General features: G+C 41.8%; 1 protein-coding gene across 1 annotated transcript; it reads left to right on the top strand.

Moving 5' to 3' along the window:
- Positions 1 to 287: 287 nt before the first annotated feature.
- On the top strand, positions 288 to 15,795 carry LOC121959311 (uncharacterized). The gene is made up of 32 exons (XM_088070012.1): positions 288 to 424; positions 1,353 to 1,459; positions 1,569 to 1,652; positions 2,356 to 2,475; positions 2,618 to 2,756; positions 2,919 to 3,103; positions 3,192 to 3,234; positions 3,406 to 3,551; positions 3,748 to 3,820; positions 4,371 to 4,482; positions 4,604 to 4,675; positions 4,765 to 4,911; positions 4,993 to 5,155; positions 5,487 to 5,795; positions 5,911 to 6,014; positions 6,166 to 6,286; positions 7,238 to 7,346; positions 7,456 to 7,517; positions 7,655 to 7,774; positions 8,093 to 8,249; positions 8,342 to 8,536; positions 9,746 to 9,870; positions 10,665 to 10,838; positions 11,118 to 11,281; positions 11,391 to 11,569; positions 12,006 to 12,080; positions 12,170 to 12,426; positions 13,740 to 13,865; positions 14,056 to 14,118; positions 14,293 to 14,383; positions 14,905 to 15,041; positions 15,481 to 15,795. Exons 2-32 carry the CDS (start codon positions 1,355 to 1,357, stop codon positions 15,562 to 15,564), a joined length of 4,041 nt encoding a protein of 1,346 aa, XP_087926138.1. The 5' UTR covers positions 288 to 424; positions 1,353 to 1,354; the 3' UTR covers positions 15,565 to 15,795.
- The last annotated feature ends 291 nt before the right edge of the window (positions 15,796 to 16,086 follow it).

Here is a 16,086-nt window from a genome sequence, read left to right on the forward strand (position 1 = left end):
ATTTTTTAAAATATACTAATACTACGAATACTAATAATATTTGTATTACTACTACTACTACAACAAATAATACTTATTATAATAATAACTATTCTTGTTATTGTAACTATTATTAGGCGGATGTAATTAATATTCTAAGTACTATAATTGGTATTATTATAGATATTCATTTTACATATCTGAAGTGTTTGTGTAACTTAAAAAAATCAAAATATCCTTTTTTTAATGGAAGCAGCATAGTCTCGCGAGATCATATCCGAGAGCGGCATGACGTCTCCCTGTACCAGCCACCTGATTGGTCCTCCGCTCGCAGTTTAAAAACTAAACCGCGTAGAAGAGAGAAGCAACCAAAGCTTTCGTTATCCACCGTCTGTCGATGTTTCCTGCTTTAAGTACTCTGTGTGGTGATTAAAACACGGCAGGAGTAAGTTTAAACGTTTTAAAATGTTGATTTAAGTATACCAGCTGTGACGATATGAGTTTTTGTTCCTAAAAGACGTTAACAAACAAACACGAGGCGTGTAATTGTTGGCTAGCTCGCTGTGGCTAATGCTAACAACAAAGCTATCAGTAGTTAACTGCCGTGTGATCTTTTCCGATTATTAATCAATCAGTACTAATGACTGTGAATTATGTGTTTGCCTGACTGTTTAGTACAGTTTTGATTTAACCCAAATCAGTGTTCACGGCTGACTTGTCCGGACATGTTCTGTTCTTCTTCACTGTAAGAGGTCACGCCAAACTCCGTTTAATTATTAAACATTTTACGCTCTCGTGCTTATCCGCTCGTTAGATAAGAGGTAGATCGTAACTTAAGATTTTACTTTAAAATCTTCACGGCTCACTGACAAAATCGGCATAGATATAATCTCCGTCACACAGATTTGTTTGAAGATATCAGCCTTCAGAGTGAGGGAATGATGATAATAATAATAATTTTTTTCTTATTATTATGTTGTCATTATTATCGTTATTATTTAATTATTTACTTTATTCTTTTTTTAATATGCAAATAAAAAAGGATGTTCAAATATGTAAAATGTATAATGTTTGTTGCTATGATGTTGTTATTATATAGCACACTCCACTTGTGAAATCGGCATAGACATAATCTCCATCACACAGATTTGTTTTAAGATATCAGAGTGAGGAAATAATAATAATATTTTTTCTAATTATCATTATTGTCATTATTATTGATATTATTATTATTTCATCGTTTTATTTGTTTTTAATATGCAAATATGAAAAAAGTGGATAAATATAACATCAATAAATATAACATCGGCATTGATATAAACTCAGTGTGGGTTCATCAGCAGCTGAGGAACAGTTATGTGACTTTTTTTCAGAAATGATGGAGTCTTGTTTGGGTGGGAAGCCGGAGAGAGTCGGTCCGGTGGTGGTGGATGACATCAAGAGAGATCTGCTGGGTGAATTCACTGCTCTTCCTGCACAGGTGTGTCTGTCTGTGATGCTGTCAGGAGGATGTTGTTGGGTTGTCATGGTGACAGATGTTGTTTTTTTACCTCAGAACAGAGAGTTTATGTTGTTTTCTTTCTCATTAGGAAAACGTTCAGTCGGAGAACCTGCAGGTGTACCTGAGGGTTCGACCTTTCACAGCAGCAGAGAGCGACAACGGAGGGTCACAGGTAACACACACACACACACACAGTCACACACAGTCACACATTTAATCTGTGGGACTCTTTATGATTTAATGGCCATTCATACAACACTGTTGAAGCATTAGTTTTTAAATTTGACACAGAATAATTATTGTTAAAATTATGGTCATCAGACGTTATCGGTCTCATGCATCAACGTTCTGTTAAATTTCTTCTTATATTTTCGCATATTTTTCTGGTAATAAAAAAAATAAAGAAAATAAACTTTGCATGTAGTATATTGAAAATAATTCATTTTTTGTGTGTTTTTCATCTAAAAACATAGTGGCATAATGACAACAGCTGGCATTTAAAGGGTTAAAATTCTGAAAATGAATTAATTGTTCATAATTGGGACTGATGTTGGTTAAAACAAATGAACTCAATGAAAGTAGAAACTTACATTGTATATGTAAAATAACGTTTATAGCCTGATTTTTGCACATTTTGTGTGCAGATACGAGTTTGTTTGATATTAAAGCAGGCCCGAAGGGTTAATGTTGTTTTTTGTTGATGTTTTTGTTGTAAAAACCGTTCATTCAACAAAACTTTCCCTTTAAGACGTTAATGCTCTACTCTAAAAAGCAAATGTCTGTTACTATAAAGTCAGATATACTTTTCTGACGATTAACAGATAATTAACTTTTATTGTGTAAAAATAAACCTGTTTGTGCATTTTGCTCTTTAGGAGTGTGTGACCATCGAGGGGCCGGACACTGTGGTCCTGAAGGCTCCCAGGAGCTGTCAGTCAAACCGACAGAGCGAGAAGTCCCTCCCACAGACGGCACAGAGGTTCACCTTCACACAGGTAACTGTGACATCATCCGTCCGTCTTTCAGAAGACTTTTTCCCACGTGTTTACAGAGAATCAGATGTTGATTTTTTGTCCTGTTCATTGTTTTAAAAGCTGGTGTTGAGCTCGCGTTTGTTGTTGTTGTTGTTTTGTGGAGGTGTTTGATCCGGAGGCCAGTCAGAAGAAGGTGTTTGACGGTTCAGTTCGTGGTTTGGTGCGAGACGTTCTGGAGGGAGGAAACTGTCTGGTGTTCACGTACGGCGTCACCAACGCTGGGAAAACCTTCACGTTCCTCGGTCAGAAACTCCACGTGTCTCTCTGTCCTGTCGTCTTTCTCGCTGTCTGTCTCTTTAGCACTTTTCCTGCTGGACAAATAACCTCGTAACATCTAGCTTTTGTATTTCACCTTCACAGTGATTTTAGCAGGATATTTGACTGTCTTTCTGTCTGCGTCTCAGGTCCGGACCATGACTCAGGTCTGTTGCCCCGGTCTCTGTCAGTGATCTTTAACAGTGTTGACGGTCGTCTGTACAGTCGAGCCGATCTGAAGCCGCAGCGCTGCAGAGACTTCAGCAGACTGACTCCAGACCAGCAGGCAGCCGAGTTCAGCAGCAAGAGGAACCTGCTGAGGCTCTTCAAAGAGGTCCTGCAATACAAATGCTACAAATATGTCTGTGTACTACTGCTGTGTGCTGTGTATACTAGTGTGTGTCTTATCTTTGTCTCTGCAGAGCGACAAAAGTCAGATGTCTGGAAGATCAGCTTTTCTTGACGGTCAGTGACTCTAAAGACAGATTCTTTAAAAAAGTGAAAGCTTCAGCACCTGTGTTGTTTCTTTTTTTGATCTTATCCTCACAACCACAACTGATTCAGACGTGTGTGTGTGTGTGTGTGTGTGTGTGTGTGTGTGTGTGTGTGTGTGTGTGTGTGTGTGTGTGTTTTCAGGCTCGTCTCTCAGCACTGACAGCAGTGTGAACAGCGTCTCCGAGGCCGACAGTTTCTGTCTGGACGTCGACTCAAATGTCCGGTTCTCCATCTGGGTTTCATTCTGTGAGATTTACAACGACAACATCCACGACCTGCTGGAACAGGTAACACACTCGCTGCACCTGTGAGGACCCTCAGTGGTGTAATCCTAAACTCTGACTGAAACTTAATTTAATCCTTAAAGTTGGATTTTTATTTGTGTTTTAATGGTAATTTAATGGTTTGTGAGGACCAGAGTCCTCCCTTGACTAAATAAACATGTAATCAGTTGTCCTCCTGTGATTGATCTTTAATGTCCAGATTCCCAGTGGACACCAAAAGAGGACAGTGCTGCGTCTGTCTCAGGACGTCAAAGGAAACTCCTTCATTAAAGGTGACACAGATTATTATTTGATAAGTTCAACATTATTATTTATTTATTTATTTTTGATAATTGTATCCATGATGTCTCTGCATATCACGTATATGTTACACAGAGTTCCCCTGGAAAAGTTATGGACTTTCACAAACACATTTTTCACTCCTGATAAAGTCATGCAGTTTTGTTTTGTGTAAAAATTCTGGTCAAATGTGAAAAGAAAGAAAAATTCTTAATTTTTATTGATACTTGAAAAGTCATGGAAAAGTTTTGAAATCGTATCCATTGAAATGTGTGGGAAGCTTGGTATTTTTGGGTTACTATGTTGAAAGAACATTGAAACAAACAAAACTTTGTTAATTTGAGGAAAATGTTGGCTTCAAAAAGCTTTTCATGACGCTTTCCAGCAGGAATTGCAGCGACGTCTCGATAAAAAAAGTGGGAAAAAAACCCAGAGTGTTTTTGTTGTTAGTGCGTCTCTGCAGGGTGTTTACACCGTCCAGCGATCTGCTCGGCTGTAGTGTATCTGCAGTGTGTTGATGTGTGTGTGTGCTCCATGTTTCAGACCTGCGGTGGGTCCAGGTGAACAGCTCTGAGGAGGCCTACAGAGTGATGAAGATCGGGAAGAAGAACCAGAGTTTCTCTGCCACCAGACTGAACCAGCTGTCCAGCAGGAGGTCAGCTGTTTATTACACATCCCAGTTCAATATCTTATCTTCAGTATAAAAATAAATATGATCTGGTTCAGCAGTTTCTGTGTGAGAGCAGAGGCGTCATCAGCGTGTTTGTGTTCTGCAGCCACAGCATCTTCTCCATCAGGATCCTCCGAGTGGACGACGTCGGAGTTCCCAGGGTCCTCAGCATCAGCGAGTAAGACTGACGCTTTACTGACACGGTACATGAGCTCGCAGTGTCCTCACAGCAGTGTTCGGTGTGAATAATAACTTTCTGACTGTTAGGTTGTCTCTGTGCGACCTGGCCGGCTCTGAGCGATGCTCTCGGACTCACAACACCGGAGAGCGACTGAAGGAAGCGGGAAACATCAACAGCTCGCTGCTGACGCTCGGGAAGTGCATCAGCGCCATGAGACTCAACCAGCACGCCAAGTACGACATCGCCGCCTGTCTGTGATGTTTGAGAAGATGTTCGAGGCACCGAGGTGACGCATCTGATCTGCTTCTCTGCAGGTTCCAGCACCATGTTCCCTTCAGGGAGTCCAAGCTCACACACTTCCTGCAGTTCTTCTTCTGTGGTGCCGGCCGCGTCTCCATGGTGGTTAACATCAATCAGAACGCCTCGTGCTTCGATGAGACGCTCAACGTCCTCAAGTTCTCCGCTCTTGCCCAAAAGGTCAGCACACACTGTAGCTCAAAGTTTGTGATTTAAATTTTAATATTTTTATAGTTTGTGTACAGCAGAGTCCATACAGTCATGAAAAACAATCCAGCAATATTCATGCTTGGAAAAGTTTTGAAATACTTAATATACCCTAAAAGTTTGGAAAAGTCATGGAAATCTGTTTCACAAATGCATGAGGTGTTCAAGGACCATCAAAAATTTTCTATAAAAATTACGAAAACAATTTAATAATAATAATAATAATAATAATAATAACGTTTATCTTAGTGCGAGTCGCTGTGTTTGATGTTTGATGACGAGGGCTGAACCTCTCTCTGTCCAGGTGGTGGTGTTGAACTCCAGACCGGCGGCGCTGGACGACGCCCCCCACAGGTCCGCCATGGAGCTGTCGATGATCATCGACGAGGCCGACCGGCGCAGAAACGTGTCGGGGCGCGGCAGGAAAAGCTCGCTGGTTGCCTGGGAGACAACCCTGGAGGACGTGCTGGAGGATGAGGACGGTGAAGAGTGGGGGGAGGAGGAGGAGGAGGATGAAGAGGAAGAGGAGGAGAGTGTGATGGAGGGAACAGTGCTGGAGGCAGGAGAGGAAGACGAGGAGGAAGGAGACCTGACCATGGAGGTGGAAGAGAAGGTAACAGGATTGTTTTTCTTTTTGAAAGATGATTAAATAAAACTGAAAAAATGTTGAGCTCAACTGTGTGTGTGTGTGTGTGTGTGTGTGTGTGTGTGTGTGTGTGTGTCGGCAGTCGGGCAGAGAGGCGGCGCTGCGTTTGGTTCTAGAGGCTCAGATCAGAGAGGAGGTCAGCGCTGAGTTCATGGACCTCTTCAACAAGATGGAGAAAGACTACAGGTAACGTGATCATGAGACCAAAACATCGGATTTTAAGACATTTCTAGGATTTTGGGACCTCTGTTGGGGGTTCTCCACTGGCACTGAAAATAGCCGAAGATACACAGTAAAGACATTTCCAGCGACACAGTGATGATGTTTTGACTTTCAGTGATCGTCTGGAGAAGGAGAGGGAGATCCTGGAGGAGCGAGCTGAGAAGAGAGTGGAGATCCTGAAGAACCTCGTCAGCAAGACGGTCGACCTGTCGACTGTTAACACCGACAACAGCAAGGTGATCTAAAAACACCTGTTTTACTAACACAGTTTGTCTCATCACTGATGGTGATTACTGATCAATAACAGCACTGATGGTGATTACTGATCAGTAACAGCGCTGATGGTGATTACTGATCAGTAACAGCACTGATGGGGATTACTGATCAATAACAGCGCTGATGGGGATTACTGATCAGTAACAGCACTGATGGTGATTACTGATCAGTAACAGCACTGATGGGGATTACTGATCAATAACAGCGCTGATGGGGATTACTGATCAGTAACAGCACTGATGGTGATTACTGATCAATAACAGCACTGATGGTGATTACTGATCAGTAACAACACTGATGGGGATTACTGATCAATAACAGCACTGATGGTGATTACTGATCAGTAACAGCACTGATGGTGATTACTGATCAATAACAGCACTGATGGTGATTACTGATCAGTAACAGCACTGATGGGGATTACTGATCAATAACAGCACAATTTGGGGATTACTGATCAATAACAGCACTGATGGTGATTACTGATCAGTAACAGCACTGATGGGGATTACTGATCAATAACAGCGCTGATGGGGATTACTGATCAGTAACAGCACTGATGGTGATTACTGATCAATAACAGCACTGATGGTGATTACTGATCAGTAACAACACTGATGGGGATTACTGATCAATAACAGCACTGATGGTGATTACTGATCAGTAACAGCACTGATGGTGATTACTGATCAATAACAGCACTGATGGTGATTACTGATCAGTAACAGCACTGATGGGGATTACTGATCAATAACAGCACAATTTGGGGATTACTGATCAATAACAGCACAATTTGGGGATTACTGATCAATAACAGCACTGATGGTGATTACTGATCAGTAACAGCACTGATGGTGATTACTGATCAATAACAGCACTGATGGTGATTACTGATGGTGATTGGTTGTCAGGAGGAGATGTTGGAGGGACTCATCAGCTCAGTCACTGAAGACCTGGAGAAGATCCGAGAGGACGCTCAGACCGTTCACCGCTGTCTGAGCGAACAAACACACACTGCAGGTACACACACACACACACACACACACACACACACACACACTCTGTCATTAGTGTTTGAGTCGATGTAACGTTGACCTTTGACCCCTGTCTCTGCTGGTTTGTCCTGCAGAGCTGGAGGCGCTGCGGTTGGAGAAGCAGCAGTCACATGACCAACTGCAGGAAGCCAGGGAGGTAACGTTGATCCACCGTCTTCTTCTGTGGTGTCTGCTGTTGTCCTGGTGCATGATGAAATGTTTCTGCTGTCACGGTGTTCATGATGTGCTGTCAATAAAGATCTCCTTTTTTATGGTTTGATTTTGGTTTTCCAGAGTTTGGAGCAGCAGCAGCAGAAGTTGTCCGAGTTGATGGAGATCTGTCAGCAGAAAGATGACATCATCAACAAACTGCAGGCAGCCATGGACGCCACCGTGGAGAACGCCACCAGAGACGTAAACACACACTTTTGTCACACAAGTTACACACAAGTCTCTTTGTGTCTGTTTGTGGTTGTTTGTGTCTTTATGGTGTTTTTGTGTCTCTCTTTGATCACGTTGACTCTTTTTAGCCATTTCAGTTTCATTTTATGTCTCTTTCTGGTCACTTTGTGTGTCTTTGTGGTCAGTTTTAGGAATGCACAATATCGGATATATTTATTACAAATACTTTATATATAATTATAAATATTTTATATTTATATTGGATAAAAAAAGAAACATATGCGACCAAATTCTCACAGTTTGACCTTCAATCGTGTCCTGGGGTTTCAGAGGGAGCTCGTGGAGTCGATCAGGTCGGAGCTGCTGGGGCTTCAGCAGAGCTGCAGCTGTCTGAGGAGGACAGGAGGAGGAGACGAGGAGGAGAGCAGGAAACGCCAGCGTGAAAGTCTGCAGGAGGAGGAGGAGATTGGACCAGCAAAGAAAAGAGGTGCGAGGAGGAGGAGGAGGAGGAGGAGGAGGTGATGCAGGGACAGCAGTTTACACTGCTTTAGTTATTCATTAAATCCTCCTTCTTGTCAGGCTCCCCAGTTCTGGAGGAGGAGATCTGGAGGCTGCAGGAGGAAAACGACAAAAAAGAGGAAGCCATCGTGGAGCTGAGAGAGAGGGAGGAGAGGAGGAAGGGGCTGGAGGAGGAGCTGAGGAGACGGGAGGAGGAGGTGGAGGAGCTGAAGAAGGAGCAGGTTGCTCTGGAGCAGAAGATACAGGAGCTGACAGGTGGGAGCCGAACCTTCACACTGAGTTATTAACATGAACAAAACTTAAATATGTAACTTCATTCTTTCATTTTGTACATTTTAAATGCATACTCATCAGCGTTTATAGCCTATTTTTAGCAGGTTTCTCTGTGTTTGAACAGCCTGTGTGCACGTTCATTCTGTATGACTCTACGTTGCTTTTCTGTAAAAGCCTGCATCTTTTAAAGCAGAAATTTGCAATGTTTTGAATAAAGTAGCTGGAGATTTTAATCAAGTCATACTTCAACATCGCTTGCTCAACGTGCCACATCACTACATGTTCAACGTCACGTCCGAGGCTAGAGACAACTCATCAACGCAAATTAGACAAAGTAAAGGCTCAGAGACAGGCGAAAGAGAAGAAGCACCCTCCACTTTCAGATCAGAAGTGTGGCGGCATTTGAGCTTCCTTAAGTCAGAAAGAAATAAAGGCGAGAAGTTAACAGAAAAGACAAAAGCCAGCTGCAAATATTGACAGAGAGTGCTGAACTGCACAAATAGTACAACTAACATGATGCAGCATGAGAGCCGGCATCATGGTGAGGAGCTCCGGTCAGCACACACGTTACTCCTTAACGATGACTACACGGCCAGAAAACAAAAAAAACTACACGGCCAAACCACACTAACAAGCTGCAGCCCCGCTCGCCCAAACGAGTCCAAGAGCCAAAGAGAGCCCAACTTATCAGCACGAGAGAGAAACGACCAGCTTAGCTCTTCAAACTCGCCTCTCTGCTTTCCCCTCTAAAGCAAACCTGTCCTCAGCAGCGTCCTCTGTCCCGGTGAAAGAGTTTTAACAGCAGGGGACAATGTGAATGTCCAGAAATGCATTTATTGCCGCGTTTGTGTTTTGCATTTATACCTCAGACATAAAAAGGGATTCTTTAATTTGACCCAGAAAAACAGAGAAAATGCAGTATTTTGTGTAATTTTTGTTTAAGATAATTAATAGAGTATTTTTTAGTCATAATTTTTTTCTGTAATCTCATATTGTATTTAAAAGAAATCCTGAGAAAATCATATCGAATCGTGAGTTGAGTGAATCATTACATCCCTGGTGTCTCACGATACCCCAAACCTGAGAAAATGAAGTTGATGTTGATAATAAGTAAAAGACAGAAACTGTTAAATAACTGTCTCTGTCCGTCCCTCCTCTCTCTCTCTCTCTCTCTCTCTCCCTCTCCTGCAGATCTGGACGAATGTCCAAACTGTGACTCAGTGTTTTCGTCTCTGGAGTCAGAGCAGAGGGAAACGGCCAGACTGACGAAGGAGAACAAAGCGCTGGTTAACGGCATCTTCCAGCTCCAGACAGAGGTACCGTCTACATCTGTATCTGTATCTGTATACCTGTATACCTGTATATCTATATCTGTATGTATATATCTATCTACAGCCATATCTATATCTAAATCTATATTATCTGTGTCTATATCTATATAATCTGTATCTTTATATTTATCAGTGATGCACTATAATGATTATTTCAACCGAATACCGACAAACCGATCATGTCCAGCTTCTCGTGGCCGATAAGATACCGATCATTTCTTTTTGTTTGTTTTTCATCACCTGAGGGTGTAAAAGGCTGAGATGTGGAGAGAACAGATTAATTTAATTTGTGCATTTTCATCAAAAAACAACATTTCACACAAAAAGCTGAAAAATTGCATTTTTGTAAAAGAAAGTCATTTTCAAGAGCAAAATCAATTTAATTTTTATATTTTGGGTTTTTTTCCTCTTATCTTCTTATGTCAACTTGAATTGTACAAAAATAATGCTGAAAATAATATTGCGCGTTTGAGTGATAGTGGAACTATAATATGAAACATTCCCCAAAATGTCAGGAAGCAGCAGCTACAGAACAGTCACACTCTATCTGTCTTATGAAGTCGCATCGTCAACAACACCGTCCTGCAAAAATTTCAAAATAAAATGCTACATGTTACAAAGCCACTGTGGCCCTCAGTGACACACCGGGTCAAAGTGCATCACGGAACAGGTTTATTTTAATTCATTAATTTTTTAAATGTGATTAATTAAATTTTTAGTTTCTAAAGATAAACAATAACTGATGAAACTAATAATTGTCTGTTAAATGTTTTTTCCAGGTGACTGGTCTCCAGACAACGCTCAAAGAGCAGACTGACAGATCTGACAGCCTATCAGAGCAACTCAGCACCGCAAAGACCCGCCTCCAGGACCTGGAGAGCCAATCAGAGCAGAGGACCGACACCATCCACAGTCTGACACAGGAAGTGGAGCGTCTGAGACAGGAAGTCAAGGTTCGTCTTTTTCCTTTCTTTCTCTGTTTTTATGAATTGACAGGGATTGTGATTGATTCGTCTGTTATTTACATTGTTGATCTGGCTGATGATTGATTGATTGTTTCACTTGTCTGTGTCTCGTTGTGGTGATTTTGTGTCTTTTTTTGGTCATTTTGTGTCTTGTTGTGGTGGTTTTGTGTCTTTGTGGTGGAGGCAAAAGAGCAGCAAAATTGATAAACTGATTTTTTTTTCAGCTGACGAAGCAGTGTTTATTGATTGACTGATTGATTGATTCAGGCGGAGGAGCAGCGGAGCAGCAGCAGCAGCAGTGATTTCCACACCGCCATGGAGGAGCTGAAGAAGGAGAGCCAGGCGGCGCTGGAGAGATCGGCTCAGAAATCCCAACAGATCGAAGAGCTGCAGAGAGAGAAGAGCCGGCTGGAGGAAACTCTGACACACAGGTACACAGGAGGAGTCATCAATACTGATATCGATCAGGTTTCGTTGATTTATCGACAGCGGGTGACGAGAAAGCAGCTCATTATGACGTCTCCCGTCCTCCTCCTGCAGTGAGAACAGGTGCACTGAGCTCAGCGAGGAGTTAGCCAATCAGAAAGCAGAATTCACCCATCAGCTCCAGAGCCTGAGGGCGGAGCTTGAGTCTGAGGGCGGAGCTCTGCGAGGGAGACTGGAGGAGATGGAGAGATCAGAGGAGGAGAGGAGGAGGAACCAGGAGAGGGAGAACGAAGGTGAGAACATGAATCTCAAAAACAGCTCAGTGAGCATGAAAAACAGTTAATGCAGCGCAGCTAAGAGGCTCCTCCGGATCCTCCTTTTTAAAAATAATAACTTTTTTTAATTAAAAAAAACCTGTAAAAAATAACTGTGAATAATTATCTTCATTATGAAGAAGAAAATGTCAACTTCAGGCAACTTCAACAATATTTTAGGGAAAAAAAAACAGCTCGCCAGTTTCACAGACAATAAAACTGAGTATTTTTGGACACAGTTTCCATACAAATACAACATATTAACTTTTAAAATGACTTTAGGGGAAAAACAGCATGTTGCGTGTTTTCTTGGATATTCAGCATACTGTGGTGTGTGTGTGTGTGTGTGTGTGTGTGTGTGTGTGTGTGTGTGTGTGTGTGTGTGTGTGTGTGTGTGTGTGTGTGTGTTCGTCAGAGCTGCAGCGAGTCGTGTCGGAGAAGGAGAAACTGATCGACGAGTGTCACAGAGAGACGGAGACTCTGAGAAAAGGTATCTTCATCATCTTCATCACCTGAATCGGTGGAGAACGTTTTAATCAATAATCTGATCAGGAGATTAATCTGATTCCTCCCCGTCAGAGCTGGAGCGTCTGAAGGAGGACCTGCAGACGAGAGAGGAGGAGGAGAAGGAGAACAGAGAGGAGGAGCAGAGGAAGGTGCCGGTGGTGGAGGAGCTGAAGGAGGAGATCCAGAGACTCCAGGAGAGGAGGGGGGCGCAGCAGACGGAGGAGCAGAGGAGGAGGAGGAGCAGGGAGTTTGAGGCTGTGAGGAGAGAGATGGAGAGACTGCAGAGACTGAAGGAGGAGAGAGAGGGAGGCCTGCAGGGAGACGCACGGGTGAGCAGATTTACCGACCGCTTATTATTAGACGGCAAGTTCACCAAAATAAAGTCCCCACGTCCCCTAAAGCCGTGTTTCCCAACTGGTGGTTTGCGGTCCATTTTGAATTCCTCATGACCGTGTTATGTTTGTGAAAAGCACATTTTATTTTATTTTATTTTATTTTATTTTATTTTATTTTATTTTATTTTATTTTATTTTATTTTATTTTATTTTATTTTATTTTATTTTATTTTATTTTATTTTATTTTATTTTATTTTATTTACAAGTACAGTGAACTTGCAGCACAGAGCTTTTATTTTGAAGTGTGGCTTCCTTCTGAAGGGTGAGATTTTTGATTTATATTTATTTATTCATTTATTTCACGAACAGTAAATGTTTTATTGTCCTGTTCTTGGTTTTATGTTGTTATGTGGCCGTTTTTTCTCACAAAAATAATAATAGACCTAAGGGACTGTTCTTTATTTATCAGAGGAGTCGGGGGGCTGAGTACAAATACTTTTCCTTCATCCTCCCTGAGCAACTCGCGGAAAAATGCCTGAAATGTTTGTCCCACATGATGCGTTCAAGGGCCGCCAGAAATGTGAAAATCCAAAGATAATTTCTGTTTTTACAGTTTCTGGCTTTGATAAATGGTGTCATTTTGGTGGATTTTATTTTGGTGGGCCCATGGGTTTGGAAGGCATGTTTTCTTTAAAGAAAAAAAATGCCCAAAAATTTTAAAGAAAAGAGAATTGGCCAAAAAAGAAAAAGAAAAAAAATCACACCAAAAATTTGCAAAAAGTCCAAAAAAAAAAATCTAATTATTTTTAAAAGAAAGCATGCCTTCCAAACTCACAGGCCTCACAGGCATCTTTAAAAATTTCCCTAAAAAATTAATACAAATAAAACACAAAAGTAAAAAGGAAAAAAACCCATTTCAAGTCATGTTCTCTAAAAATTGAAAAATCTTTTAACAGAAGTCCGCACTGAGCCCCCGATGTCTTCAGATCCGAGAGACACGCCTGACTTTAACTAACTGCACTTTTTTCTTGCAGTATGTTTTATTTCATTCTGTCGGGTGTTAATATTAAATATTAATATTTTGCATCATAATTTCAATATTTGGTAATTTCTCTGATGTGTGGACCTTGAACTAATGACTAAGGACAAAATTGGACCCAGAGTTGGACCAGTCTGGAACCACAGACCTAAATCCATCATAATGTCCCAAAGAGACGGCTGAAATTGTCTTATTGTGTGTGTGTGTGTGTGTGTGTGTGTGTGTGTGTGTGTGTGTGTGTGTGTGTGTGTGTGTGTGTGTGTGTAGAGGTGCGGTGTGCGTGTCCTTCTTCCAGAGCAGGACTTCCAGGTGTCTCCTCTAAGGACCAACATGGCCAACAAGAAGAAAACTCCCAAAACGACGGGAAGGAAGAGGAAGAGCTGCGAGGTGCAGGTAGGAGACAGCGAAGACGTTTTTAAAATCTGAGGACGTTTTTCATAAACTACAGGTTCACTGGTTCTAAAGGACTATTTTTGTCATTATGGGGACATTTTGGTAAAGCGAGGACAATGTTTACATTGTGAGGACTTTTGTGTGTGTGTGTGTGTGTGTGTGTTTGTGTGTGTTTGTGTGTGTTTTTCAGGACCTGGTGTTCAGTGAGAACAAGAGAAACAGACTGAGAGGAAATAATCGAACCAACAAAGAGGTGAGAGACAAAAGATGAAAACAGAAGACAAAGACTTTCTGTCAGCAGATTAAGTATCTGAATACCCGTCCCTCCGTCTCTCTCTCTCATATATCTGTCGCTTGTTTTTCTCTCCCCGTATCTGTCTCTCCCTATCTCTCTGCCTGTCTCGTCTCTCTTGTTGTCTGTCTCCAGTCGTCCTCCGTGGTGAAGGACATGAGAGACGGGGCTCTTCAAAAGATCGGAGAGTTGATCCACAGCTCTCCCTCCATCCTGGGCAGCAAAGGTCAGCTTAACTTTAAATTCAGACTCGTGACTGTTTGTACTCATTTTTTATACTGGGAGGACGTGCATCATGCTGGTTTATTATACTGGGAGGACGTGCATCATGCTGGTTTATTATACTGGGAGGACGTGCATCATGCTGTTTTTTTTATACTGGGAGGACGTGCATCATGCTGGTTTTTTTATACTGGGAGGACGTGCATCATGCTGGTTTTTTTATACTGGGAGGACGTGCATCATGCTGGTTTATTATACTGGGAGGACGTGCATCAAGCTCTGTGTTACTGGTTTGACTGCTTGTTGTTGCACCACCGGTGTCCTCCAGTGGAGGGCGCTGCTCCTCCGTCCCTGACAGCAGGAGCTCTGTGTGACTCGTCTGATCTGTGAGCTCTACACAACATTTATCTGATCTTTATTTATTCATCAAAATTCTGTCTCCGCCTTTTTCGTCCTCTGTCTGTCCTCTGTCTGTCCTCTGTCTGTCCTCTGTCTGTCCTCTGTCTGTCCTCTGTGTCTCTGCAGCCAAAACCATCATCGGACTGGTCAGTGGACACTCAGTGGAGAAGGAGACGGTGACCACGGCAACCAAACCGCGACGAGGACGGAAGAAACTTTTTAAGACAGGCACCTCGTCTCCACTGCTCGACTCCCCAAACATGGTGAGCAAAGAGTGAGTGTGTGTGTGTGTGTGTGTGTGTGTGTGTGTGTGTGTGTGTGTGTGTGTTTTGTGTGTATTGAATTCTGCCCTTATGAGGACCAATCCGTTTCAGACCTCAATAAGCATTAAATTCATTTTCTAAAAACAAGACTTTCAGTGGTGTTAAAATGTCGTAAATCAGTCTGCCAGATTAAAAATGCTGTAAAAAAAGATTGTTTATAGCTTAAAGTGAAGTGAGGATGTTTTAACATGATCGGGACGTTTCTGAAACGTCAGGATGTTTCACATAAGTGAGGACACTTTTTTTAAAGTGAGGACATTTTTACATAATTAGTTGATATTTATGTAAAACGAGAACACTTAAATTTTAAGGACATTTCACATGATGAGGACATTTTTGTAAAGTAAAAGTAAGTTCAGTTTTGTTGTTTGTGTTTCAGATATCAGGAGGAGCGATGGAGGAGAAGGAGAGCGATCACCTGATCATTAAGAGACAGCTGCGCTCCAAAACCTGCAGGAAGTGACATCATCATCATCAGGATGTGACAACACTACGCAGGCGGTATTTAAACCTGTCAGGACTCTAAAAAAATTCTATCAAACTGAGTTTGATTTTAAATATCTGTACAGTTTTTTACTTTAGTTTAAAGTTTGTGACATCTGGACATTTTTTAAAACTCTGGGGGTCAATAAAGAGCTGCAAGAACAGAACAATAATCTTTTCACTTTATGAAAAATAAAAAATGATTCCCAGCCTCCGTCTGACAAACGCTCGTCTGTCTGCTTCAGTTCACTGTTTGTACGGTGGCTGAGGAGATCCAAACACGGTCTGCAGGGACAGAAAAGGAAGCAACAGATAAAACCTAAACGTAAAGATGCTGTTTTTCCACAGACCGCAACAGTTTACGTCAGGGCAGAATTCAAAATGCTGCCAAAAATTAATTTTTTGAGATAAAATTCTGAAACGTTGCACACTTAATCTGCCGTCACAGCAACATGTTGTCAGTTTTTTTAATGGATTTATTAAGCAAGATTTTGCAGATATA

Source organism: Plectropomus leopardus, chromosome 19, assembly GCF_026936395.1.
Source record: "Plectropomus leopardus strain MGB_pleo_1.0 chromosome 19, ASM2693639v1, whole genome shotgun sequence".
Taxonomy (NCBI): Eukaryota; Metazoa; Chordata; class Actinopteri; order Perciformes; family Serranidae; genus Plectropomus; species Plectropomus leopardus.